This window comes from Aphelocoma coerulescens, chromosome 5, assembly GCF_041296385.1.
Source record: "Aphelocoma coerulescens isolate FSJ_1873_10779 chromosome 5, UR_Acoe_1.0, whole genome shotgun sequence".
Taxonomy (NCBI): Eukaryota; Metazoa; Chordata; class Aves; order Passeriformes; family Corvidae; genus Aphelocoma; species Aphelocoma coerulescens.
In genome coordinates this window covers 59,269,700-59,297,581 of record NC_091019.1, presented here as the reverse complement: position 1 = coordinate 59,297,581, position 27,882 = coordinate 59,269,700, and the positions used below count along the sequence as shown (strand labels likewise).

The 27,882-nt window shown below is 41.5% G+C and overlaps 2 protein-coding genes across 2 annotated transcripts in view; one reads left to right on the top strand and one right to left on the bottom strand.

The window, feature by feature from the left end:
• The window catches only part of ADSS1 (adenylosuccinate synthase 1), a 28,115-nt gene extending 14,584 nt beyond the window's left edge, over positions 1–13,531 (bottom strand). Inside the window, exons 1-2 of the mRNA XM_069018424.1 lie at positions 13,257–13,531; positions 329–431 (exon numbers count right to left, since the gene is read on the bottom strand). Coding sequence (XP_068874525.1) covers positions 329–431; positions 13,257–13,442 — 289 coding nt within the window. The 5' untranslated portion in view covers positions 13,443–13,531. The remainder of the gene's footprint in view (positions 1–328; positions 432–13,256) is intronic.
• An 11,934-nt stretch (positions 13,532–25,465) lies between these two features.
• On the top strand, positions 25,466–27,882 carry LOC138111903 (ribonuclease HI-like). Its single transcript, XM_069018422.1, has 2 exons — positions 25,466–26,422; positions 27,801–27,882. The coding sequence occupies exons 1-2, from the start codon at positions 25,814–25,816 to the stop codon at positions 27,840–27,842; spliced, it is 651 nt and encodes a 216-aa protein (XP_068874523.1). The 5' UTR covers positions 25,466–25,813; the 3' UTR covers positions 27,843–27,882.

Sequence of the window (27,882 nt, the reverse complement as noted above, 5' to 3'; positions counted from 1 at the left end):
AGTCCTACCATTTGTGTGCTCAAAGAATAGCACATATATTTCTGAAAGTACAAAAAGAGACTGCAAGTAGAGGGTGGGGTCCAAACTTTACCATAAAGTATAAGAAGGAACAACATGATAAGATGTTCTTGCTTTCAGTTTTCTAACAGTGGAAACTAAACTGACACTGAAAGTAGAGCAACTCTTCATGTTAAAGCAGCAGTCAAGCAGCCGAAGCCAAAGCAAATCTGACTGAGAGCCATGTTTTTATTTTCTTGTTACTATAAAACATTTGCAGCTATCCACTACACAATGTCATTTTTTATAATAAGTTCCAAAAATGTCTTACCAATAAAAGAAATCGCCTTTTGATTAATGATGCCACTAGGAAACAGGTGAAAATCATATTCTTTCCCATCGACAACCACAGTATGTCCTGCATTATTCCCACCCTGCAAGAGAAAGAAACACATGAAGAATAATGGTCTAAACTCTCAGCAGATGATGTGGCAAGACCATCTTTTTTTACTTATACATGCCTTTGGTCACTGCTTTCTCTACCTTATAGTTTCCTAACATGGTGCAGCATGGTAAAAATGGCTCAGACAGGACAGTGAGGGGGTTAAAGGAGTTCAGCAGGACTTGGCAGAATTATGAAGCAGAAGGTCACCATGGAGTCAAGGCAGGGCTATGGCAGAGCAGGAATTAATACAGGAGTGGTGGCATAAGCTAGAAGAGAACTGAAACTTTCTGGGAAAAAAACCTGGCATTAACTACCACCCTTGGAGTCCTGTCACTGACATGCCTACACAAAGCTTATCCTTTTAGGCATCTTCTGTACATGAACATTTCCTTGAGTTTAAGCCCAGTATTTCCCTTTGAATGGAACCTCTTCCCACCTGCCCAACCACAAACAGTTACTGCTTGGGGTTCAAGAGAGAGGCTCTTTGTCATGTTGGAAGCATGTGCAGACTTTGCAGCTTCACTGAATGGCTTTGTCAGTCACAGAATATCCTGAGTTTGAAGGGACCCACAAGGATCATCGAAGTCCAGCTCCTGGCCCTACAAAGGGCCACCCCAGAAAATGGTCAAAGGATGATCTTCCCAGCTACCACCACCACCATTTTATGGAGTCAGCTACAATTCATTACTTACATAGCTATCTACCAGAACTGAGAATAGGAGCTGGTATTGTCCTTACTAAACTGCTTTTCCACAAACAGCTTTAAAAGAGAATGATGTGACAACACACAAACTTGGAAAGAGGTGAGCAAATCAAGGTCATGAGTTGATTTGACCAGAAACATTAAGAGTTTTAAAAATTAAAGATCCAGTTTTCTCAGCAGGCTTAGTGTATTTTCCTGCTGTGTCTTGATACAAGTTTGTCTCCTACTGATAAGGTTGGGAAACCTGACTACTTGTCTGCTGTGGTGCTACAGGCCTTCAGTTTCCCCAGATGATTACAAATCTTTGGGGGTTTGATACAAGGACTGAATGATTTCAGCTGTCTAGAATGAGAGCATCTACTGGAAGGGGAACTGAGACTGCCACAGGTAATTTGCAGATGATGAAGATTGTTGGCTGAATGAGTGAAGTTACACAAAAACTCTGAGAAAGGACAGTCATTTAGGAAAATGAATACTACAACACACGTTATTCCAGAGTCTAATTTATACTTCATTTACTCGTTTGCCCATTTGTATGTAAAACTCAGGAAAATGGCAACTGACATTCCTTTCAAAATGTGGATAAATGCTGAAACACAAAATTAAGAAAATAAAAACTATGGGTTACAAAAAGAATTTTTTTTTTAAGCAGTGTGATGGAGGAAAACATTAAGAAATACACCTTCAAACATGGCGAAAGTAATTTTCATGCTATGGAACACGTGAGCTCAACAATTAATTTTAAACTGGTACCCTGCTAAGAGAGAGCTGAGTAGGAGTTATAACAGAAAAAACAGTACACACAAATTTCATTTGACTTAAAACTGCTGGGTAGCTCATCCTTAGGATGGGAAGGACTCCCAAGTGTTTTGCTAATGCAGTTATAACTTTTCCAGAGAATCCTGGCTATTTTGCTTGCCTCCCAGATATAATAAACTAGTTGTAGGAACCTGGATCTAGTTAAAAGTACTCAGTTTTCTAGAAGGTTGATAAATCAGTCAGGAGAGTACTTTACATGGTATTTAAGAGGCCTGAGTCTGGTGGATTGCACTGGTTGATTTTATTATCAGGCTGAGAAAGAAGCCAATAACTTCTGTGGGACCCCGAGCTTTCCTTTTCTGCTCACCTATAGATGATGGCAAGATAGAAACTTTGAAAGAATTAACTCCATCATTTAACACCAATTTAACCTCCACTACAAATAACAATTTCCTCTTTTCCTCAGAAAATGGGGAACCAGGCTACTTTGAAAGTATTTGTTGTCACAATCCTATAGTTATACTCTGCTTTTCTTAATCAACATGAATATGAACAAATGAAATCAGGCTTGAGGACTCACAATCTGAGATAACTGCATTCCTAAACTAAAGTCAAAGGTATTTTCTTGTATCCTAAATTTTCAGAAGGTGGGATACACCAGTATGGGAATCTTTATGAAAGACAGTTTAAGCTTTTGGAAAATTTCCTGAACAACTGACACCCAGACAAATGCTCTTTCTTTAGCAAATTATTAAAAATGGATGTTAATCAAGCAGCTTGTGAAAGCTGGCATACATAAAAAATGCTGAAGCACAGAAACACCATCAGATAAGTTACGTCCTTTAATGGCCAAAATCTCTGATACACTTCCAGTCCCTCTGGATAGATAACACAAATCAAACATTCAGTGTCAGGCCACCTAAACCAGCATTTCTGTAATTAAAAACTAGTATTGCCATCTCTGGAACTGCATTTTACATTGCTCATGTTGGTCTGTGTGTCCTAAACAAGTGTTTTCCAAGTATATTTTTAAGCTCAACTAATTATACTTTTATAAATATAATTGAAGTGATAGCAGAGCATTGAATTACCCAACAGACATGACCACACTTGTAAAACATTACAGTGGTCTGATGAGATATTTTCTGTTTATTATCTGGTCATCTCAGTAATTTCTCATGTTCAGTTACACAGATATTCTAATAGCATATGGGCAGCCCAACAGCTGAGATATTAAAGACATCTACTCCTTTTCTAATTTTACTTCAGTTCTGAGAGTTGCTATAGGACCTCTATCAGCAATTTCTTTTCCTAACAAAATATAAGTGCACCTAAAATCTTATATAGGCTTAATTTGAAGACTACACATTTGAAGGTGCAGAGGACTACTACCTGGTACACTGCAACTGTGTGAGCTCCCCTCTTTCCCTGAAGTGGTATTTCATTAAAGTGGTGTGAACAGAGTGACAGTGTTCTCTGGACCCTCAGGATGCTTCCTCTTGGACCAAGAAACTTTTGGAGCCTCTGCTTAGCCCTTGCTTCAAACACATGAACATCATAAACTTCCATTTAATATCCAGACTCTGCCATGCAGCACTGAGCCCACCTGAAATGTATTTATCTTCTACCATTTGCAATCACTAGAGGTGGTATTTGTCTTCTTTTGCAGTTCTTCAAAAATGTCTCTAACAAAGGGAATGTTAAGGCAACTTCTGACAAGACTAATCATCAGTGCCATTTTGGTATGATCTGTATTGTGAAATGATGGCATGACCAGAGATAACAATTAGCATTGGCTGTGTAGTCTGGGCATCCCCATTAAACCACTCTGGTGCAGGAAATGCTGTTCCCAGGAAGGCACCGTTAGGGAAGCTGCTCCAGCAGCATCCATACACACTCCTCACACTCTTCCCCTGCTCCAGGGTGTGCCCCTTCCACAGGGTACAGTGGGCTCTGGGTTTTTTTTACGTTATTTTAAAAACATGATTAAGTTGTACTCAGATAAATTTTTTTTCTGTAAGATTTTAACCCATATTTTCTGAAATTTTATAATCCAAGTGTAAAATTACATATTGTCCCAGTACTAGAAGGAGCTACAGGAACTAAACTACCTCATGAAACATTGTAGGGTCTTTTTCCAGCACAGCACTTTGTTTAAAAAGAAAATCCATTCCCAAGCTCTTTATGTGCTGATCTACTTGTGATATTGGATTGTTGCACTGATGTACATTGATTACTATTCCACAGTGCTTGAACACCAGAACTTTATCAATACACTAAACTGAGAAGCTGTATCTTACCAGTGTTAACAACTGTAGCTGGCATAAACAGTACCAGGGAATTAATAATTATTATGAATAGGTTGCCAGAGGACAGTCACTGTCTTTATAGTAGAACTTAAAAAACCATGAAGAAACAAACCCACTTCCCAAACTGCTCAAAGCCTGCTATTTTGGCCTGTATTGTTTTTAAAATCATCATGTCTTTATTCTCTGCAGCCAAACCATCCCAAGACAGAGAATTTCTTTTGAGAGCAGCAGTGAGGCTGTTCAGTACCTGCAGCAGGAACTCAATTCTTCCAAATTAGCCTTGTGATACATGTTTGAACAGGAAGGAAATGTGTCCTGATGTTCACAGATGTTTCTGCCTGCTCTGGCCAGGCACGTGGTATACAGGAGTGTTTCCAGATACTCTCCTGGTTGGCACACCCTTCATTTGCTCAGTGCTCCCCAAAATGCCTGAATACAATTTTATTAAGTATATTGATATGAAAAACCATCAGATCACATATAAAAACCTTAAAAGCTGATGGTAGTTTCAAAATATAACTGGAGTGTGAACAAGAAACAGATTTATTTTTGATGGGTACCACAGTGATCAGTTTTCACCCTCTTCCAGTTAACAGTGGGGAAATAACAGAAAGTGGTTATTGAAGATCTGCAGCCAGCACCACCATGGTGTGTGTGACACACCAGAAGTACACAGAGCTCCTCAGCATTGCTACATGCAGTCAATGTATGAAAAGTAATGACCAGGTTTTGAATAAACAAGTTAGAAACAAAAACATAGCTCCACATGCTTTCTAGCACAGACATCTCCTTGAACTATCTGAACATGGTTTCAGTACTGGCTGATATGCCTAAGGCAAACCTCGCGTGTATAAATGGGAATATCAAGTAGGAGTAGAAAGATTGTATTACCTCTCCTTTTGGCAGTCGTGCAACTGCTACTAGAATACTGTGTCCTTGGTACAGGGACAAGATTACAAATGATCCCCTCTGGCATTATTATATGAATTTATAATCTATGAATTGAAATACCAGCCACAAACCAGCAGTTTGGAAGTCTGCATCTGAAAACTAATGCTATGACTCCTGTCTATCTCTCTTCATTCTAAGTGTCCCAGTAATGCTAATTCCATCCATCGATGGAGCAAAACATTTTCTGAAATTCAACTGTATCTGCAGGCCAAACACCTCTCTCATGGCACTGACAGGCAGGCTACAATATACTTCTGTTTTGTTACCTGAATTGAGTAATTTTCTTCATTTTACAACATTTTATATGTGAATAAACAAGAATGAACATTACTTCATAAATTGTTTCTCCCCTTAATTTAATTAACAATGGCTATTTCTAACTTATATCAGCAACTGCCTGGAACTATACTGAATAAATGTAGCTAATAAGTGCTACCAGCATAACTGGCTTTGACAGGAACTTTATAGTAATATAGATCCATTGACTTTGATGGGATTTCTCGTTATTTACACCATTGCAAATGAGGTTTGAACATCACTGGTCTTAAAAAATCCAGTCAGACAAGCGCAAAACATTAAGTGCTTTGTACATGTAGACCCTTCAACATGATGTCACTGAATCACCTGTGTGTGAAAGCTCTTGTCAGTGACTGGAAGTGCTGCATATTCCAGTTGCAAGGTTGTTGCCATAGGTGCTTGTTAGTTTTCCTTGCTGGAAGTTTTTTTTGCTAATTTTTTTCCAGTTTAACTATTGCCAAGTAACATCCAACTCACTCCAACTCAGGTTTCAAGAGGTGGACCATAACTTTGTTTTTTTATTTTTTAGCTCAACCCATTGGGAAGAGGTGGGTTGGGAATAATCAGAAGTATCCTCTATCCCACAAGAACTGAGGGAATGGAGATTTCTAAAGCTGAGGTGGTGACAAAAAGGTGGTGCGAGTTGCAAGTTTATCTCCAGACCCCAACCATCCTCAGCCAAATCTGGTTTGCTTGGCTCTTCTTTCCCAAGACTATGTTGCAATAATGATTTCAAGAACAAACAACTCTGCACAGAACTGCTACATCTGACTCCTGCTGCTGTTCAACTGGGCCCCTTAGCTGTCTCAGAGAATGAACAAAATCCGTAGGATCTCAGTCACAACTAAAACAGTGATCCGTGCAAAAACTCCCAAATTCCTGTGGGAGGAGACCTTCTAAAGCTTAATGAGATAATTAGTATGATTACAAACACAGACACTCTTGAGAAGAGCAGAGCAAGATTTCTGACCCTTTAAAGAAACAAAATTATTTGTAGCACAAATGAAAAACCTGAAGCTTATATCGTATATTGCAACAATAATGCAGTATTTTTTCTTTACTACAAAAAATGACCCTAACTTACACGGATACCTTGGTCTTCCTAAGCATCTGAAAAATGCAACTGGAAAAGCCAGGTCTAATTCAAGTCAGGTTTTAAACAACAATCAGTGTAGGCAAACTAGACACTCAAACACTAGTTATTCTCTCTCAAACGGAATCCATGCTTTTGTCAAGCCACATCAAAATAATATACCACAACAGACCACTACAACAAAAGACATACTTACTCCAGCAATGGATGCAAAGAATATAAATTCAAGGTGTATTGATAGAAAATACTACAGTGAAAAAAATATTCTTACTAATGTTAGCAGAATACTAAATTAAAGGAAATCACACATGAAAAACCAAGATAAGTATGCTTGTCTTTAATTCTCTCTTCTGAAGAAGCATAGTCATGTGGGAAGTAATATGATCCAAGGATATGAGCATAACTTTTCTTATATCTGTAAACAAGTTAACAACAGGAATGAAACAGAACAGATGTCATTTCAGTTTAATTTTCAGCTGTTTTCTTTTGATGCTTGTAGAGGATAATAAATTCATCAGGCTTTATAAAGGGGATTGAAAATTAAGCTTGCTTTCTTATGGAGATTTGGAAACTTTAAACCTGACCTTCTCATACAGTATTTATAATCCTGGTGGTCCTGAGATGATCTTGCTGATGCCCAGAGGAAAGGCTAGTTTAAAATAGCAGTGTCACCATGTTGTTCTAAAGCTTAAAATGATATAGTGTGGCATGTAAGTATGTACAAGCAGAATGAAAAATAAAATTGGATAAAGTACCTTAGAAGTGACAGATTGCTATGAAAAAATTTTCAAGTTTGGAAGGGTGGGCTTCTTTATTATAGATAAAGAAATAACTCACACTTAAATCCTCTCCAGTGTCGAAATAGCAAAATAAAATCTACTTGTGTTTTTGCAGGGAATCTTGCAAAAAATGACTTAGAAACCTGTATGAATGTACATGCAAATGGGATTATCAACCTTCCCAAACATTTGAGAAATCAAAACCAACAGTCCTGCAGTCACTGCACACTCGTGACTTCAAGGTCATCAATCTCTTCACTGAAGATCATCAAGCACTAAATCATTAGGAGATTAAAGTCTTTTCCTGCTACTTTATCCTGTAGGGAAAAATTACACTAAATATCACAGTTAAATCTCATTGAAAGGAGAGCAACACATGACACACACAGAGAAAAACAGTAGCCAACAAGGTCCTGTAACTCCACATAATCATCACATAAAACTGCTCTAATTTAATCCCTGTTGCAAACAGTTCCAGTAGCCCATGATCAATAGGGACAGTCACAACAACGTGTGGCTGCTTACCCTGCCCTGTCAGCAGCAACAGAGGAACAAAGGAAACCTCCCCATCTCGCACCTAAACCACCCAGAGAAACTACTCGTCTGGCATTTCTGCCATGCTTGGGTTTTATTATTCAGCTGCTTGCCCACAGTATTTTCCTTTGCATTCTTCAAAGTACTGTTACTAAAATATACGGCATTTACATTGCATTCATCAAAACACTAACACAAGGAAACTTACAATAATATGCAACACTTACTTGTATGGAAGTATTGGGCACATCCCTTCCCCCTTGCTTAAATTGTTCACTAATGTTGCAATGCTTCCCCAAACCCAAAACGTTGCCAGGCTTTTCTTACTAGTAAGACCTTCTCAAACTGATTTGTTAACATCCACTACATTGAGAAAATAAGCCTCTCCACACTCTTGGTTTATTGACCTGGCTAAATCTCTCAGTCCAAGTAACTGTGAAGTACTCAACCACAAAAGATCTTAACAGCCAGTTTTTCTGGTACCCTTTTCAACCTCCTCAGCTTTTTTTCACTATTAACATCAACTGTAGTTTTTGTCCATGTGTCTCAAAAGATCACGTGATCTTTGGAACTAAAGAAATTCTTAACTTGAAAGCATAGACTTGATAGAAGAAATATTTTAAAAAGCAACTCCATATTTAGTGCAAAACAAAAACTTTAATATGAGAAGCTTAAGAAATCTAGTAACAGCTCTTCTTAATGCAATCACATTCTTACTATTTGGTGTTGCTTCCTGTATGTCAGTTCTTAAGGGAATGCTGGTAACATCAGGCAGATTGTTTCCAGACTTCCAGAAGGCAGAATTGTCACAGGACTGACACATCCAGCATTGTCATAGGCACACTGCAACAGCAGTGCCAAATGACAGCTTGAAAAAATTCTTAAAAACTGCCTTGGCCTAGTCCCTGCTGCTGAATCACTGTCACTGGTGTGAAGGGACCAAAGGCATGCATTTGTGTTGCAGCTGGTTTACACATCTATTCAGTGACCATGATGTGGCCTGTGGCAGGTAGAGGTGATTATCACAGGGCCTCTACATACTCAGTAGCAAAAGTTTTCCTATCTTTCATATTAGGCTTTTGGAAAAATCTTTCCTTCCGGTCAAATTTTTAATCAAATTGGTAATGGGTCAATTTCAGTACTAAGTTACTATTACAGTGTAGCTTATGCACTCTCACCTTAAGGAAACAGCTAGAACTGCATGACAACCAGCTGGCCTCAGTTAACTGAGAACTTACTATGTGTGACTTTTTAGGAACAGTCCTAGTCCAAGCAGTGCCTCTGGAAGCACACCACCTTGGCCCTTGTGACAGGTGACTGTTTGATCATACTCCAAAACTGAGCTGAGAAATTAGCTAATTAAAACCCTGGTAGCTAACACCAGCCACCAGTTCTAGCTTTGAGGGTAGACACAAGACAAGAGATGAGGTGATGTGAGAAATGTACATCTGGAATGGGAGCTACCACTGAAAAAGTCACAATCTGAAATCATGTTTTGAAAAACACCAAAGCTCTCTTCCTAAGTATGTTATATGTATCCAAATTACTTCATCTTTTATTCTGACAAGAGGCTGAGAGGCCACATAAAAAGTGAACTCCCATTTTTATGTCCAATATTCTCATAATTAAAAGCTTTAAACAAATACACAAACCATGTTTTTTAAAGAACATCAAAATGAAATATTCACCATTGAAATCTTTGTTTTTTACTCTTTCCTAAAAATATACCAGGGATTAAAAGTATTGCACAGCATAACGTGACAGCTCCATGCCCCAGGAGGCCACAATAAGAAAGAAATATTAGCCTCTAATGTTCTTCTTCTGAATGCATTTGGTTTCTGAAGGAGCAGTTTAGAGGAAAAATGTTCTTGATATTCCTCACTAATAACCTAAACTTAAACCTACTCAGTTCCTTAACAGCCTGCTGCTACTAGATTATTTAGTAATACCTTTTCTGCTTCTTTATATGGGTTTGTGGGCCTGTGTATCTGGTATTTTAATGCAAGCAGCCTGTGAAAAGTTTTGTACAGCATCATCCATAAGAACATTCAGAGATCTTTTACCCTTTCTGAAACATTCTCTTTTACAAAGAAATACAAGTATAAAGGTAAAATGAACTAATTTTTCATATTTAAATTACATCACATATTTCAGCGTCACTTAATGGCACGTACCTAATTATTTTGAATTCAGACTGTGTATTATCTAAGTACTAGTCAACAAATTAAGTCATCAATTCATGTGAAATTAAATTCTGAACGCTCAGAAAATTACAGAGGCTGGGGTTTTAATGTAGAAATTTCTTTTAACATACTTTAAAGCTTCCCTTGTGCTTGTGATGGACTTCCTATTGCCATTCACCTGCTTGCCTTTCTTTCTAGTATCTCAGAAAACAGAATTTCATTTCCTCTGCAGCCACTCATGTCACAGATTATTCTCACGAAAGCAACACACTGAAACACTTGAGAAACATTTAATGAAAATTATTTCCTTTTACGGAAACATTAGGGACCTACTGTTTTTTAAAACCCCTTCAAACTCTACTCTGGTCCTGAATTTAAATCCCTATACAGAGAGGAGGGCAGCCCCACATTTTTTAAAAGGTTAGCTCAAAGAGTATCCTATTGGGATGAAGAATTACTCTAGCTGGGACATTATTTCAGAAGACCTGAAAATCCTTTTTTTCAGATATTAGTTTTCAAGATTTCTCTACTTCCATTTCTCTGAGGACTAAAACAAGCTGTTCAACATCATTTCCATCAATGTCTCAGAAAATGGAGTGGACAAGACATCAGGAAATAATGTTGTCAATCACCATATTCTAACAACAACAAAAAAATCTCTTGCAATTTTTTCTGACATTTTCTCTAAAGTCTGTAATAAATCATTCAGCGTTTCTTTTTAAGAAATTGCTTCTAATACACAAGTACTATGGCACTGAAAGTTTTTCTTAGTTTCCAGGAGCAATGTGGTTCGGGTCCAAACACTGAGGTTTTTCATGGCACTACACAGCAATAATGAAGTTCCCCTCAAACTGATTACACCTGTAAGTTAATGACCTGCCATTATCACAGAGAAATCCTCAGTACTGTTCACATCCTTAAATATGTGCATATCTTTACTGAACCTTTACAGACTTCTAACAGAGGCAAAAATCATACACCATTATCTACCGGCATGATTGGCTTTGAAAATATGAAATATTAAATTATTAAAATGGCACATATTTTAAAGGATGCTCAAGCACAAAACACCCATTGAAGTATTAAAAAAATCCACTTCTTGCTTAAGTTACATAATATTTGCCTCTCATAACTAAATAATGACTCAGATTTTCTTTTTCAAATGTTTTATAGTAGGACCTGAACTCTAATCCTGAAGACATCTTCTAACCAGTGTATCAATAATCCTATTACAGTATCACACGTGGTATATTGGGGAACACTCTTTTGAAAAGAGCACAGAGCTTTTCTAGATCCACCTGCCTTCCATCCATCCTGATCTCATCAGGCTGCAGAAAGACAATCTAATGTGCCCTGCAGCACATTAAACCATCTAAGCCACCAGCCTGTTGCTAACACACTAACCCTTCTGGCACGCCCACACACACACTCTTGCATCCTTCAGAAGGAATTCTGAGGCTGCACCTGGGGGCTATGCCTGCGAAGTAGCTCTCTGGATGGACAGCAAATCTGCCCTGAAAGCAGCTTCAGGGCACCCCTCAAAACTGAGTCTAAAAAGAACCAATATGACTCCTTGCAGTAGTAGCAGTAACTCCATGAGAACGCACTGTTTCACAAGAGCCTTTATGAAATGCTCCTCCTCAGCTAAAACTTTAGGTTTTCCTTTCTCAGCAAAGCAACCCCAAGGCCTGAGTTTAAATTCCTAGTAACACATTACTGGGGGAGGCAAGGGGGAAACAAATACGGAAAAATAGTTATGGTCCTGATAATACATATTCATTAGCTACCTTTTGGCACGGAAACTTCTCCCCAAGGAGTTTAATGTCCCAAGTGAAAATACTTCCTCCACCTTCTAAATATTTAACCTGCACAACAACATTTATTTACATAATATACTTAATTAGAGAAACGTCCTTGGATTTTTTATCTTGGATTCAAGGATGTCTGTAGCTTTTCAGTAGCTATCATGCATTTTAAAGCAGAATAAATTTCATGGTACATACCAGCTGAGCTGGACTAAGCTGACTACTTTTTAATGTGCTCACATAGTTTAAAGGGACAACAGACAGATTATTAGCTGTATTGGTCTAATATGTTCATAACTAATATTTGAAAACAGTTCTTTAGAAGTTATTACCATTATTGATGCCCCATCCCTGGAGGTGTTCAAGGCCAGGCTAGATAGGACTTTTCAACAACTTGGTCTCGCAGAGGATGTCCCAGCCCATGGCAGAGGGATTGGAACTGGATAATCTTTAAGGTCCCTTCCAACACACTCTATGATTCTACTTGGAATCACCTCAGTGTCTAATTTAGTTTATATTATGCAAATACATTGTTTTGAGAATCCTTACAATCTGTTCAACTCTAAAATACCTATAAGCAAAGCCATGCAAGATGTTTCCTGTTTTCATGTAACTCTAAATCCTTATTTTTACGTAACTTGGGTTTTTGCCCCCTATTTTACTCAGGCTCAGTTTTAAAATATATTTTTTTAAAAGAATGAACTTCCAGGGGCTTTGCAGGGAACACAAGTCTGCCCATCCAAAACAGCCCCTACAGTAAAACTTTGGCAGACTCCTGAGGTTTATTGCGGCCGGCCTACAGCACTTTTCCCCGGAGGAGCAGCACGCCCGGAGACACCCAGCCACCCCCTCACAGGCACGGGAACACCCCCGCAAGCACGGACCGGGCCCCGGGCCCCGAGGCTCGGCTTCCCAGGGCAGCCCAGCGCCGGGCAGCGCCCGGAGCGGCTCCTCCCCGGACAGGCAGCCCCGGGCCCCCGCCCGCCGGCACCTCGGGATCCAGTGTCGCTTATCGTGAAGGGTCAGCTATTTATATTTATAGCTCAGGGCTTTTTTTTTCTTTCCGAGTGGTATTTGGAGGCGCAGCCGGGGTGGGTCGGGGGGGTGTGTGTGGGGCACACGGCTGCCCGCCCGGACCCGTTCGCGTCCCGCCGCTGGCTGCAGGAGAGGGACGGGGACTGGGAATAGGGAGCGGGGAGGGAGAAGACCAACAGGAGCGAGGAGCGGCAGCTGGAGGGAAACAGCGCTGGAGGGAGGAAAGGCGGAGCAGCGGGGACGGAGGGGCCCCGCACGGGGAGAAGGGCGCCGGGCCGAGGGGAGCTGCGGGAAAGCGGGAGCCGAAGGGAACGCAGGGCGGGGAAGCGCCGAGGGAGTGGCTGATAGAGCCGGCCCGGCACCCACCTGGCACCGGCACACAATGTCCGACTCGGTGGCCAGCAGGTCGACCACCTTGCCCTTGCCTTCGTCCCCCCACTGCGCCCCCAGCACCACCGTCACTTTGTTACCGCCCGGCTCGCTGCGCGCCCGCTTCAGCCCGCCGGCGGCGGGGTGGCCGCTGCGGTCGTTGGACGCCCGGGTGCCCGACATGCTGGGTGGGAGGGTGGCTGTGGCCGCAGCAGCCGCCGCCTCACGCTGCCTTGCTCCCCGCCGCCGCCGAGCCCTGCGCGCTGCCCGCGCCGCCGCCGCCGCATTTAAGGGCGCCGCCGCCGCCGCCCGCCCCGCGCTGCGCTGACGTGCGGGGCCGCTGCCCCCGGGCTCGGCCTCGGCCGCCCGCCCGCCCGCCTGCTCACACGCACGGTCCACACGCACACAGACACACACACGCTCTCTCACAGAACGTCTCCCACTCACAGTCCCCTCACACACACACACACACCACACACTGTACTGCCTCACAGACACAGTCCCCTCACACACACACACACCACACACTGTACTGCCTCACAGACAGTCCCCTCACACACCCGGTTCCCTCACACACGTGGTCCCCTCACACACAGGCGCACGCTGACAGAGGCTGTGGAACTGAGAAGAGCACAGCCCTAGGGCATGGATGTAATGGGCACCTCGGAGAGATGCAAGTCCATGTCACCCTCAGGCAGACACATGAATCTGAGGTGAGCCTGTGGTACAGACAGACAGACGGACAGACACGGACAGACAGAGGGCTGCGAGGCACTCTCATGCAGGGGTCTGAAGCTGCGTCACTCTGTCAGGGGGCTGCATGAGAGAGTCACAGCACACGGGTCCAAAGCATGTGGCTGTCACAGCAGTCTGAGGCCTGTGGGGCCACGTCACGTGGATGTACGGACACGTGTCATACTGAGGTGCATGACTGTCACTGTGATACTCACAAGCACTGTCACTGTTACCAAGGTGTGAGGGTCTTCGGCACAGGAGCTGTGTCCCTGTGACACACACACACACACGCATACAGAGTCCTGGGGCACATGACCCTGTGTCACTGACAGACAGACAGACACTGGCCTAAGGAACACAGGCTGCTGTCACTGCAAGACAGATGTTGTCCTGAGGCATTTGGGACTGTTGCTGTCAGACATCCAGGGAATTGCACACTCAGAGATGCCTGGCATGTGCACGGGTACACTCAGTGTACCCTGTGATACGTAACAATCGGAGGGAAAGGGACAGGCACGCAAGCTGCTCCAGCACACAGGGATCATGAGACACAAACATCCACCCGCTGGCCTGAGAAACACAGGCAGGCGCACTCTGAGTTTGACTGACACACACGTTAGCCTAAAATACATATGACTGTTGTTACTGAACTGGCACTTACCCTCTTGACAGGCGCATACATAGTCTGTTCCATGGCCTGAGACGCTCGAGACTATTTCGGCAAGGCACGCATGCACACCCACACATACACTCACACACTGACCTGAAAAAAAAAAACCACAGGGCCATCCCTTTGAGACAGATAAACAAGCGAGGCATGTGGAGCTGTGTCACAAGGACACATTTAAGCACCCACTTCTCTTTTGTGACAGGCAATCAGACCATGCTTGTCACCTATAACCCCTTCCCCATGCACAAGGCACGGGCTAGGCTTGGCTTTTTCTGCAGCACGTGCCCTGTAGCTCCAGGCATGTTGGCACTTTGTCCTTTAAAAAAGTGAGTTGAAACGTATGAGGTTAACAGACTAGTCTGAGGCACATGCACTAGTGTTAGTGTGAGGTGCATAAACGCACGTATGTACCAGCACACACACACACACACACACCATGCACAGAGGCAAAACAGCAGAACGTACCAGGCTGCAGCTTCAGGCAGGGGGAACAGCACCAGCTGCTGCTTCTGTGCTCCTCCTGGCAATTGCGTGCGTGTGATCCCTACCAAGAGAGCAAGGGACAGAAATTCAGCATTTTCCAGTGACGCGTTCCCTCTCTTACACCCTGACTCAGATGAGATGCTGTGTTCCACAACCTATTACTCTGGCAGAAGGATGAAAAGAAACTGTTGGAATACTCTAATGAACTCCTGACAAATAAAAATATCCAGTGTGTACAGCCCACTGCAAACATGCATATGTGTGCCTTGTATGTGCGCACGTAAAGTTCTACCCATGCCTATACGCATACATGGATGCGTTTATGTATGTGCGTGTATAGGACATAATCCAGACTCCAGCACCTTGTAGGGATTAATGATGGCAAAAGGAGAAGACATTTGCTTTACTTAAATTCTAGCATTTGCAGCACTTCTTCTGGGAAAAAAAGAAGATTTAACACTCTCTATGCTCCAGTTGAGTATTTAGCAGGGATTAGTGGAGGTGATAAATGGAAGAGAAGACAGGAAGGGAGCTCCTGGTGTTTGAGCTCAGTTTCCCTGGCTTCTGCAGTCAGTGAAATCATACAACACCTCGGTCTTCCTACTGAATAAGTTCCAGAGCTCTTCTAGTTAGAAACCTCAGCTAATTTCCAGCCTTCTGGCCGATTTATATCCATATGTTCTGTGCTGATGATTCCATTTAGTTTAAATACTTCTTCCTTTCTCTTCCCTGTGTGTTTATTCATAGACAGAGTACATCTAGTCTCCAGCTTTGTCTTGTTCAGCAGAAAAGGACAAGATTTTTTGCTCTTCTCTCAAGGCAGACTCTCAAATTGCTGATCATTCTCACCTGCCTGCCCTGCACCTGTTCTCATTTTGGCTAATGTTTCTTGAATATGGACAGAGGGAATTGTGCACTGTGGTCCATGTCAAGTTCCCTGTTACCTTCTACGAGGAAATTAATGTCTTCTCTTTTCAGATGGAAATATCTCACCTAAGACATTCCTGGACTTGCCAAGTTTCACACACGTGGTGAGAGTCAGCTCCTTTCCCGCACTTCACTGCAGTGCTGGTATCTCACACACTGAAATACTGCTGCCTCTTTCTGCCATTGGCACTTCACATGCACAATTCAGCTACTTGGCATTTACTGTATATATTCACAGCCAGATGCCATGTGTGATCTAATGTGGCCTGAGAGACAAGACTCCAGCTTGGGTTCTGGAATTTTGTGTTAAGGAATTTTAACATTTATTTTTATTTTGGCCATTATTTCAGTGGGAAGGATGTGTGGTGGCTTGACCTTGGCTGGAGCCAGTTGCTCACTGAGCTGCTTTATTGCTCCCCTTCTCAGCAGAATAGGGGCAGAGAAAATAAGATGAAAAAACCCCTCGTGGTCAAGATAAAGGCAGTTTTCTAAAACAAAAGCACAGGTCATTTGCACACAAGCAAAGGACAAAGCCAAAAGATGTAATTCTCTACTTCCCATCAGCAAATGGTGTTTGACCAGTTCCTGCTCTGGAAGACAGATGCCATAAATAATAAATGCTCCCCTTCCTCCTTTCTCTAAGCTTTACCTGAGTGGACCCTTTGATCAGTTTGGGTCAGCTGTCCTGGTTATGTCCCCTTCTGCTTGTGTAGGGGGGAAAGTTGGAGAGACAGCCTTGATGCTGTGTGAGCACTGCTCAGCAGTAGCCAAAACACTGGTATGTTATCATTGCCCTTCCAGCTACCAATGCAAGGCACAGCACTAGGAGGGCTGCTATGGGGAAAATTAATTCCATCTCAGCCAGACTGAACACAGGAATTAGTTACTGTGAAATCTTTTAAGACATTTGATTCCTGTGGTCTAATAATATGGAGCAAATGGTCTGGTCACAACTCCTCAAGCACAGGCTTTACTCTTTGGGCTTCTTGTCCTGGTACCAGCCAGTCTAAAGCTGCCCAATATCAGACCACTCAAGCTTGAACTTGTTCCATCTCACATGGGAACACCCAGCACTGGCCATTTGCTCTTCCCAGCCACACAGTGACAGCTTGTGGACCTCATCGGAAAAACCTCTGCACTGGTCTGTCATCTCCTTAAACACATCAGCCGGTCTGGTCCTGCTGAGCAACAGAAATTTTTGTTAAAGACTTGTCTTTGGCTGCCTTTGTAATTGTTCTCAGCCCATACTCTACACTACATTGAGTGTCTTAATGAAGTCCATGTCTACTGCATTTGGTTTATCTTGATAGTTGTGAAAGGGAGCCAGTGCCAGAGTGATCTGGTTTTGCTTTTGTTTTTCCCTTTTGTACTTTAGTTTCATTCCCCTCCAGGCTTTATTTTCTTTCAAATTTTCCTCTAAAGCTTCCCTTACAGTTCTCGCACTTTTCAGATTGTTTTTGCAGCTTAATAACGAAATAATTTTCTTCATAAAATAATAAAAACTGTGCCATCTCTTTGTGGAATAAATATTTGTCAGGCATTGTGTTTATGGCTGTTTTTACAATTTGAAAACAGGAGCCCCGAGGACAGCAAAATATAGCAGTAGCATCACTTAGTTCCCTCACTGATTCTCCTCTAATTTTCCTCAAAACTGTTGACTTGCAAGTCAGCTGCACACAGACAGAATGCAAAAACATCCTTTGCTTCAAAAAATACATATTCCTGGTGCTGTTCCTCTGCAGAAGAAGCTGTTTACAGCTACATTTTGAAGTCGGAGAGGATGTCGGAGTTCTATTCATTACTATTTTTATGGCATTTAATATTGCCATTCTTGCATGTTTGTTTTTTTCTCTTTATAGTACACCTATTAGTATAGGAACTCAAATATTTTTCCAGAATAATGTTATTGTGTTCTTGCATTTGGTTGGGCTTTGGTTATGCTCTTGTGTTTTTAAAAGCAAATCATCCTGACATAACCATGGGTAAATTGCCCTGCTTAAGGACAGACTCCAGTCTTTTTGACAGATGACAGACTTTTCTGCTATTTGGTTTTTGTGGCTCTCAGCCACAAAGAATACATTTATAACTTTCATATATCTTCAAAAAAAGGTGCATCCACTGTCATTCTGAGATGGCCATAAACTCCAGTTTTATTTTCTTTCTAGTGCCACCAATGTCAAACCTTCTATTTCTGTAAACTGTTTTACATTTAAAAAGTACTGGACACTTTGAAAGCAAACTAATCAACCAGGGGAACACTTCTCATTATAAAAATTCAAACCATTTAACTCAGCATAGAAATAATACGAAGCAAGTTAATTACCTGAAGTGAGATACCATGTGACACACTTCTAACACCAAGTTAAAATGAAACTTAAGTCCAGTGAAATCAACAGATTTAAATACAATTTGATGTGTTAGATGGGAAAAAAATTAGATTTCCAAGGTAGATTTTGCTCAGTTAAAAGCAAATATTTGACTTTTAGATTGAGTAAGACATTAACAGTGAGGTCATGCAGAGTGCCATGAGACTTGTAAGGGCCACAGGAAGGCAGCAGCTCTGTGAGTCACCTGGTGCTGGGTACTGATAAAGGGAACGAGCTGTTAGCTCAGTAATCAGAATTGGTGTCTCAGAGTAGCTCCCAGTTCCTCAGAGCTCTTCCATTAAAACCAATTCATCTGGCAACACTTGACCTTTGCAATTTCACAGAAAAAAAAAGCAAGCATTTGCCTTCTCAGATAAAAAAAATGCAGTGCTTTTTACTTTTGGGTGACTAATAAGAGCAAAATATGTGCACATGATTAAAGCAGTGCACTTTAGATTTACTTCAGAATAAATTAACCCAAACGATACTGTTTCTTTTCAGAACTGCGTTTTTACCAAACACTTGTTTGTTCACATCCCTAATAAAAATAGTAAAATGGTGCAAAAGCACATGAGGATCTATACTTGGAGAGTAATAAAGAACTAGTTATTTGGATAAAGAGCACATCAAGTCAGAAAGGCAGTGTTTGTGGTTCCATTTTATTTTCTGTTTCCATGAAAGGCTTGAAGCATGCAAGGAAGTGCATTTATTGCATGTGCAGGTGGATGAAGCTGAAAGCAACAAGTATCATGCTGGAGACCAGGATGCCTCTCTGAATAGGAGTCAAAATGTTAACATGGTTGCAGAAGAAGTCAAATATATTGCTGAGATGGAAGAGCAACCTGTAAAATGCGGACAAGTGTCCTTCCACTGTCCTGAGCCCTGCCCAGATGGAAATCCAGAACTGTGCACTGAGGAAGATGAGATCCAGTTGAAGAAAATCAGGAAGAGATCCACAAGTGCATGAACACAGGTGTGGAAAATCCTGGGATGAAAATACTAGGAAAGCACCATGCTGAAAAACGGAAAGGGTGTTAGTCTAGGAAAAAGGAGACCAAAGGTGACGTGATAACAGTCTGCAAATATGTAAAGCTTGCTGCAAATTACAAGGGAGTGGTAACGTGTTTTCTTTGTGGTGTGTAGGATGAAATGAAAAGTGTTTGCATGTTTTATTAGATTAACAAACTAATCTGATAAGCATGGGCAAGTGTATAAAGCTTTAGTAAGCTTGAAATAGAAGCTGTGAATAAGACCATCTTTGTTCCAACACTGCTCATAAGGGTCACATTTGAGCACAGCAGCAGCTTCTCCAGACTTCAGGATTCCTGTGTTCTTGGGCATTTTTGAGAAGAGTTTAGGCAGAAATTATTCAACATTAATTGCTTCAAGTTAGACCAAATTTACTAACTGTGTACATCCCTGTGCTGTAGGTATTTTCTGAAGACTTTGGCCCAAACTCTCAAAAGTACATATCTACCTGTTTAGATGCCCAGGTGAAATAGTTAAGCAACATTTAAGAAGTTGTTCAGCTGCCATCTAATTCTGTAATCACTTACATGTCTGTGAGTGGGCTCCCAATTCGGTTTGTATCAGCTATGAGCTCTCACATCAGGTAGCTTTGCTACCAAATCCCTCCCTCATGAACAGTGAATGTATAAATCAGAGCAAATACCCCACAAAATTGTATTTGGGCTGTCACCACAGATTGCCTGAGGTTTTAAGGGTCTCATGTGGGATGTGACAGACATTGCTGCTTCAGATCCCTTTTTGCTGACTAGAGATGTGAACATTATTTAGTCTCTGGCATCCTAGAGTGAGTCCTCTAATAACTGAATCATAGAATGGTTTGGGTTGGAAGGGCCCTTAGAGATCACCTCATTCCAACCCCTCTGCTATGGGCAGGGACACTGTCATACATGAAATCCCTATTTGTGCTTGGTCTTTGCATATTAAGTGCCTTAATTAATTTGAGCTTAATATTTTTAAATTGAATGTTAAAATCAATCCATCAGTCCAGGTACACTAATCAAGTTTTTCTGGTCTTCCTGTGTTTACTGTATACCTTTACAAGTGTTTTAAGATGTGTTGGATGTATTTTTATGTTTTACTTGTATCTTGGTTTCAAGGCAGATTTTAAAAAACCCCAGTTGCAACAAACAGCCCAGCCCCCCATAAGCACATGACCCTTATCTCAACTAATATCACCCCTCTGACCAGGAGGAGCCATTGGTGGATGGAGATGGTCTGTCAAAGGGAGAGCACCAATCACCTTGAACCAAAGGGGTGGGCTGTGGGCGGACTGTGGGCGGAGCAAAAGCTATAAAGGGAGCAAAAGAAAGACACGTGGCTCTTTTCCCTTCCTCTCCAGCTTGCTAAGGCAGTGCTGGAGAAGCCTACCCCTTTCTAGGGGCTTTTTAGAAATAGATTTCTTTTTGACCAGCCTAAACTGCAAGTTTATTTTTTTCTCTACCTGAGGTTCAGAGCTGTCTTAAGCCTAAAGTTCCTGAATCCCTGCGCTCCTGGGGCATATCTCTCGAGCCATCTGGATCCCAAATTTTTATATTTTGTTAGTTTTTTGCAATTTTTCAACTTTTTTTCTGTTTTAATAAATTGTTTTAATTTCTACAAAGAGTTGTCTCATTCCTCACAACTCTTTTGGGGGCTCGTCCGGGATCCTATTTTTGCCCTAAAATCCAGGTATTTTGGTTAATTTTACTATTTTTGAATTTTTGCGATTTTTTTGGTTTTTTGGTTTTTCTCCTTGGATTTTCTGGGCTCCCACAAGGATTACTGCAGCAGAGAAAGGACACCTCCGGTGGAGAAAGACTTGTGGTAAGGCTTGAACCCTTCTTAAAGGGAACTTAGTTAGGGACTTACCCTTTTTAAGGGCTATTAGTTTTTGGGGAACCTCCGAGTGGAATTCCTTTTGTGAGAGAGTGTGTGGGGGGGTTGGCCGCCCCCAGTGTGTGTGTGAGTGTGCTTGAAAGGGTTCATTTTTAAGGGCACCACGAGGGATCACCCTTTAGAGACACAGAGGGGAAGATCGAGTGTGGTGATCAGCCTTTCTGGGGGGAGGTTTCCACGTTTTAGGGGTGTGCGCAGCCCCAAATTCATTTTTATTAGTGTCTCAGTCTCCTCGGGTCTAGAACTGAGGAGAAACCTCATTTTAAACCCCTCTCTTTTCCTTTTCGCCGCGTGGTCGGCGGCCATTTTGAAATTTCGCGCCGCCGCGTGGTCGGCCGCCATTTTGTGTCCTTTTAATTTGAACTGCACCCCTTTGCTGTCCTAAGTGCATGTGTGAACTTGTTTTAGCTGCACTCTTGTGGTCAGTGCTATCTAGCACCTTTATACTTCCTGTTAGTTTGGAGTGTTTGGGTTATTGGATTGTAGTTGTAATTTGCTTTATCTGCTTTAATCATAAGACACTACTTTGATATTTTGAATTACTGTTTGTGTTATTCATTATAATCTTTTTCCTTTAATTTGGTTATAAATATTTTAAATTTATCTCTCCTTTGCTAATAAAGACAACTCCTGTTTCTTAAGTATTATATGTATAAAGCTATCTAAATTTCAGTTATACTTTAAACAATTTAAATATTCACTAATTATTCTTTTTATAATTAAAACTAATATTTTCTTGCAACATATTTGTTTCTCACCAGCCTACCATATTTAATTTTCCCACAGATTCGCCATCATTCATTCCCTTATATATCTACTAACCTTGCTTGCTTTTCTCTACATTAGTTGTATTGTATTTTATGCTTATAACTTTATTATCATTTTTTTATTGTGATAGTGTATTGAATTTAGGTTATTTTGTAACATTATTTCCTTATGCAATATTTTAAATGTTTTATATAATACAATACTTTGGTTTATTTAATTAGAAAAAAAAAAAAAAAAAAAAAAATTTTTCTTCTGCACTAGCTACTTGTTTGCTTCCCAGTAACAAAATGGGACAAGCGAATAGCAAAAAGAAAGACCTAATGAAGAAATACAAAATTTTCCCAGAAAGCCCGTTAGGACAAATGCTCCTAAAGTGGGAAGAAAATCTTTTAACTAAAGAAAAAGACCAGTGTCAAATGATCAGGTACTGTGTTTTTAAGTGGCCAAAACATAAAATTAACAAAGATGGTCTCAAATGGCCCAAGTATGGGTCTTCTGAAAAATGGCTTTGTGAGGCTTTGCATTCTTATGTACATTACAAAGCTCCAAAACATTCTGATGAATTAGACTATGCTAAAATTTGGTTAAATTATTGGCAAAAACAAAATGAAGACCAAAGAAAAAAATTAGAATTGGAAGAGGAAACTAAATCTAATTCAATTGGACTTAATAAAAATTCAAACCAAATTTTTTCCATTGCAGAAGAACACAAACAGAAAGAAAAACAAAAACCTAAATTAAATAAACCAAAGTGGGACCCCCTAGACTACCTTCCTCCAGTAACTCCTCCAGAAAGGAGGGTCCAAATTGAACAAGAAAGGGTCCTTCCTTCCTCAAGCCACCCAATCGAAAGGGACTCAGAAAATGAAAATGAAAGTGAAAAAGAAAATTCTGTTCCTTCCTGCTCTCACAAAAAGACAACCAGACAAAGGATTTCTTCTAGCCAGGATGGCCCAGCATCTTGCACTAGAAAGAAATCATTTAAAACACCTGACTGTCCCACCTGCCTGAGCACTCCCCATGAGTCTAAAATTTTACCTCTTAGGGAGGTACCCATGGGAAATGCTCAAGGAGGAATTGGTTATGTAGTTGTACCTCTAGCTTCATCTGAGGTACGGGAATTTAAAAAGGAAATGAAAAGCCTGATGGCTGACCCCATTGGTCTAGCTGACCAATTTGATCAATTCCTCGGCCCTAATATTTATAATTGGGGAGAGATACAATCCATCCTTCACTCCTTATTCACCATTGAGGAAAGAAAATTGATTAGAGCTGCAGGAGTGACAGTCTGGGACAGAGAAAATAATTCTAATCAGGGCCCAATTGGAGAACAAAAATTACCACTGACAGACCCTGAATGGAACCCAAATTCAGAAGAGGGCAGGAGGAACATGAAAGACTACAGAAATTTAATTATAAAAGGGATTAGAGAAGCTGTTCCTCGAGTTAATAATATGAAAAAAGCATTTTGTGGGGAACAGGAAAAGGATGAGTCCCCAACAGCTTGGATGGCTCGGTTAAGGAATAACATTCAACTTTATTCTGTCATTGACTTAGACAGTGAGGGAGGCAAAACTATGCTAAAGGTACATTTTGTACTTCACTCCTGGCCTGACATCAGGAAAAAATTGGAAAAATTGGAAAAATGGCCAGAGAGGGAACTAGATGAATTACTGGAGGAAGCCCAAAAAGTCTTTGTTAGGAGGGATGAAGAGAGGATGAAGGCTAAAAGCCGAATAATGAATAACAGTACTAATGCTCCAATCCACAACCCTCCTACACAAAGAACTTCCCAAAGGGGCATCCCACAACAGCAAACCCAAATCTGCTCTCAGCAACAGCCACAGGTTTGTGTTTGCAATAAACAACCTAACCCAATTGTTCAAAGACCTGAGAGGTTAATTTGCACATACTGTAATAAACCAGGCCACGGGCAGTGGTACTGTTTTAAAAAGCAGAGAGATCAAGGAGTCCTTCAAATGGAGGGACAAATTTTGAACAACTGAAGGGGTCAGGGGCTTTATTCTCTGGGGCAAAAACATCTTAAAGAGCCCTTGATAAAATTAGAAGCTGGACCCCAGAGACAACAAGTGGAGTTTTTAGTGGACACAGGTGCTGAAAGAACCTGTGTCACTAAAACACCTCCAGGATGTTTTATTTCTCAAGATACATTAGATATATATGGTGCTAATGGTGAAAGCTTTGCTGTTCCTGTAATTAAAAATGTAATCCTTTCCATACAAGGACGTACCCATACAGGGGATGTGCTATACCTACCTCAAGCTGGGATCAATCTTTTAGGACGTGACTTCCAAATACCTCTGAGGGTTGGGGTGGTACCGCAGGGTGGAAAAATGACCACTAAATTGTTTGTTTTATCTTTAGTAGATGAGCAACACATTGACCCGGTAGTGTGGGCCAAACCTGGCAACCGGGGAAAAATGGACATCACACCTCTAACAATTGAGTTGCTCCCAAATAGCCAGCCAGTACGTGTACCACAATATCCCCTCTCCAAGGACAAAAGAAAGGGCCTGAAGCCTGTTATCATGGACTTATTACAAGATGGAATTCTTGAGACCTGCAAATCCAGTTACAACACTCCAATTTTGGCTGTCCAGAAACCAGATAAGTCATTCCGGCTTGTACAAGATCTGCGTGAGGTCAATAAGAGAGTCCAAACCAGGTACCCACTGGTGCAGGACCCCTATACACTCCTGAGTCGGGTACCCCCAGCACATGCCTGGTTCTCTGTTATTGACCTTAAAGATGCTTTCTGGTCATGTCCTCTAGATTCTCATTGCAGAGACATCTTTGCATTTACCTGGGAGGATCCAGACACTGGACGGAAGCAGCAGCTGCGCTGGACTCGCCTGCCTCAAGGGTACACCGAGTCACCCACACTCTTTGGCCAAGCGCTAGAAGATTTGCTAAGTTCCTTTTCTCCACCCGAAGGGATTCAGGTAACTCAGTACGTAGATGACCTGCTCCTCTCTGGGGAACAGGAGTCTACGGTAAGAACTGCTACAATTCAGTTACTGAATTTTCTAGGGAGGAACGGGCTGAGGGTGTCAAAACCTAAATTACAATTTGTGCTACAGGAGGTGAAGTATTTGGGACATCTAATTGGCCATGGCACAAAAAAACTCAGTGCTGAAAGAGTAGAAGGAATCCTAAATCTACCACCTCCAACCTCAAAACGAGAAATCCGGCAATTATTAGGCCTATTTGGATACTGCAGACTGTGGATTGATCAGTATTCACAATCTGCCAAATTTTTATATGAAAAACTAATAGAAGAAGAACCTTTTAATTGGACTAATTCAGACACACAAAATTTACAAAATCTGAAAGAGAAATTAACAAAAGCACCTGTTTTAAGCCTTCCTTCACTAGAAAAACCCTTCGATCTATTTGTTAATGTGGAGAAGGGAGTTGCCTATGGCGTCTTGACCCAGGAGTGGGGAGGAGTCAGGAAGCCAGTTGCTTTTCTTTCCAAATTACTGGATCCAGTGTCCAGAGGATGGCCCGTCTGCATCCAGTCCATCGCCGCAGCAGCTGTTCTGGTCTCGGAGAGTCAAAAACTCATTTTTGGTGGAGACTTGACAGTGCATACACCACACTCAATCAAAACCATTTTAGCTCACAGGGCTGCAGAGTGGTTAACTGACCCAAGAATAGTCAAATATGAAGCCATTCTCATGCACTCAGACCACCTGAGGTTAGTTGTGTGTACACACCAAAATCCAGCTCAATTTCTTTATGGGACCCCATCAGAAAAAGAAATTGAACACAATTGCATTGAGATAATTGACATCCAGACAAAAGTCAGAGAGGACCTGGTGGACTGTCCCCTCAATGAAGGGGAAATCCTCTTCATTGACGGGTCATCTCGAGTGGTGGATGGAAAGCGATGCTCTGGCTATTCAGTGGTCGATGGACACCAAATGTGTGTGCTAGAAAAGGGCAGATTGCCACCAACCTGGTCAGCTCAGGTCTGTGAGCTCTATGCCCTAGAAAAAGCACTCCACCGACTAGCAGGAAGCATCGGGACCATTTACACTGACTCCAGATACGCTTATGGCGTAGTCCACACCTTTGGAAAAATCTGGTCCGAAAGGGGGTTCCTAAACACCAAAGGGAAAGATATCCTACATAAGGAATTGATCCTAAAAATTCTAAAAGCACTGCAACTGCCTCAGGTGATCTCAGTGGTGCATATTCCAGGTCATCAATCGGGAACCACAAAAGAAGCTCGGGGGAACAACCTAGCAGACTTGGCAGCAAAAGAAGCAGCAGTGGAAGAAGAGGTAAAAGTGATGGAAGTAAACCAACTTCCAGCTAACACCACCACATCTGACACTATTCCACAAACTAACATTTTACCCACGCCCATTTTTACTGATCAGGAAAAACAGAAATTAGTTTTAATTGGTGCCAATGAGGATTCTCAAGGCCGCTGGTATTTACCAGATAAACGCCAAATTTTAAACAAAAATTTAACCCGAGAAATTCTACAAAATATTCACCAAAGCAATCATTGGGGTTCAAAGGCTCTGGCGGATCACTATCTCAGAACCTTTGGATGCACTGGTGTTTATGAAATAGCCAACCAAATAACCCGGGACTGTGTAATCTGTCAAAAAGTTAACAAAAAGGTAATGAAAAAGAACACGGGCGGAGGAATTGAATTAGCAATCAGGCCTTTCCAAAACATTCAAATTGACTTTACAGAAATGCCTCCTGTCCAGAGGTGGAAATACCTATTGGTAATCGTTGATCACCTTACCCACTGGGTGGAAGCTATTCCAACTGTCAATGCAACAGCCCAGACAGTGAGTAAGGTGATCCTCGAGCAAATTATCCCCCGTTATGGAATAGTCCACCGCATAGATTCAGATCGAGGTACTCATTTTACCTCCCAAATTGTACAACAATTGGCTCAGCAATTAGGAACAAATTGGAGATTACACACCCCGTGGCATCCACAGAGCTCTGGGAGAGTGGAACGGATGAACCAGACAATCAAGAACACCCTCACAAAATTAATGCTGGAAACAAAATGGACCTGGGTAAAATGCCTTCCACTTGCTCTTCTTAGAATTAGGACACAGCCAAGATCTGATTTGGGTTGTTCACCATATGAGATGTTGTATGGATTACCCTACCTTGCTACACCACAAGAGTTGAATGTGAAAGAGTGTGGAAACACCAATGTACAAAAATATGTACAGATAATTGCCAAAAATCTAGAGTTGCTAAGGGAAAGAGGTTTTCTACCACAAACTCCCCCACTTGATTTCAATTTACATCACATCAATCCAGGTGACTGGGTGTTAATAAAATCCTGGAAAGAAAAGTCATTAACCCCATCCTGGGAAGGTCCATTTCAGGTCCAGCTAACCACTGAAACAGCTGTCCGGACATTTGAAAAGGGCTGGACGCATGTCAAGAGGGTGAAGGGTCCGGTGGCACCACCAATTGAAGAGAAGAAACCTCCAGACAAACCATCAAACTAAACACCCTGTTTGAAAGCTCCACTCAGCATCCCTCACTCCAAGTTAATAAAATCCTGTACTCCCAGTTCTTCCCCAGTTATACCTCAGTAATAAGTGCTAGCTACAAGTTGTTAAACTAAGTTGAAAATATTTTGCTGTTAATTCTGTTCTTTGTTATTCCCTTTTACAGATTCTGCCTTCACACAACCTTATTGTCACATCAACTGTATAGTAAGGCTCCATTTGAAGCCAGCATTCTCTTCCAATAACAG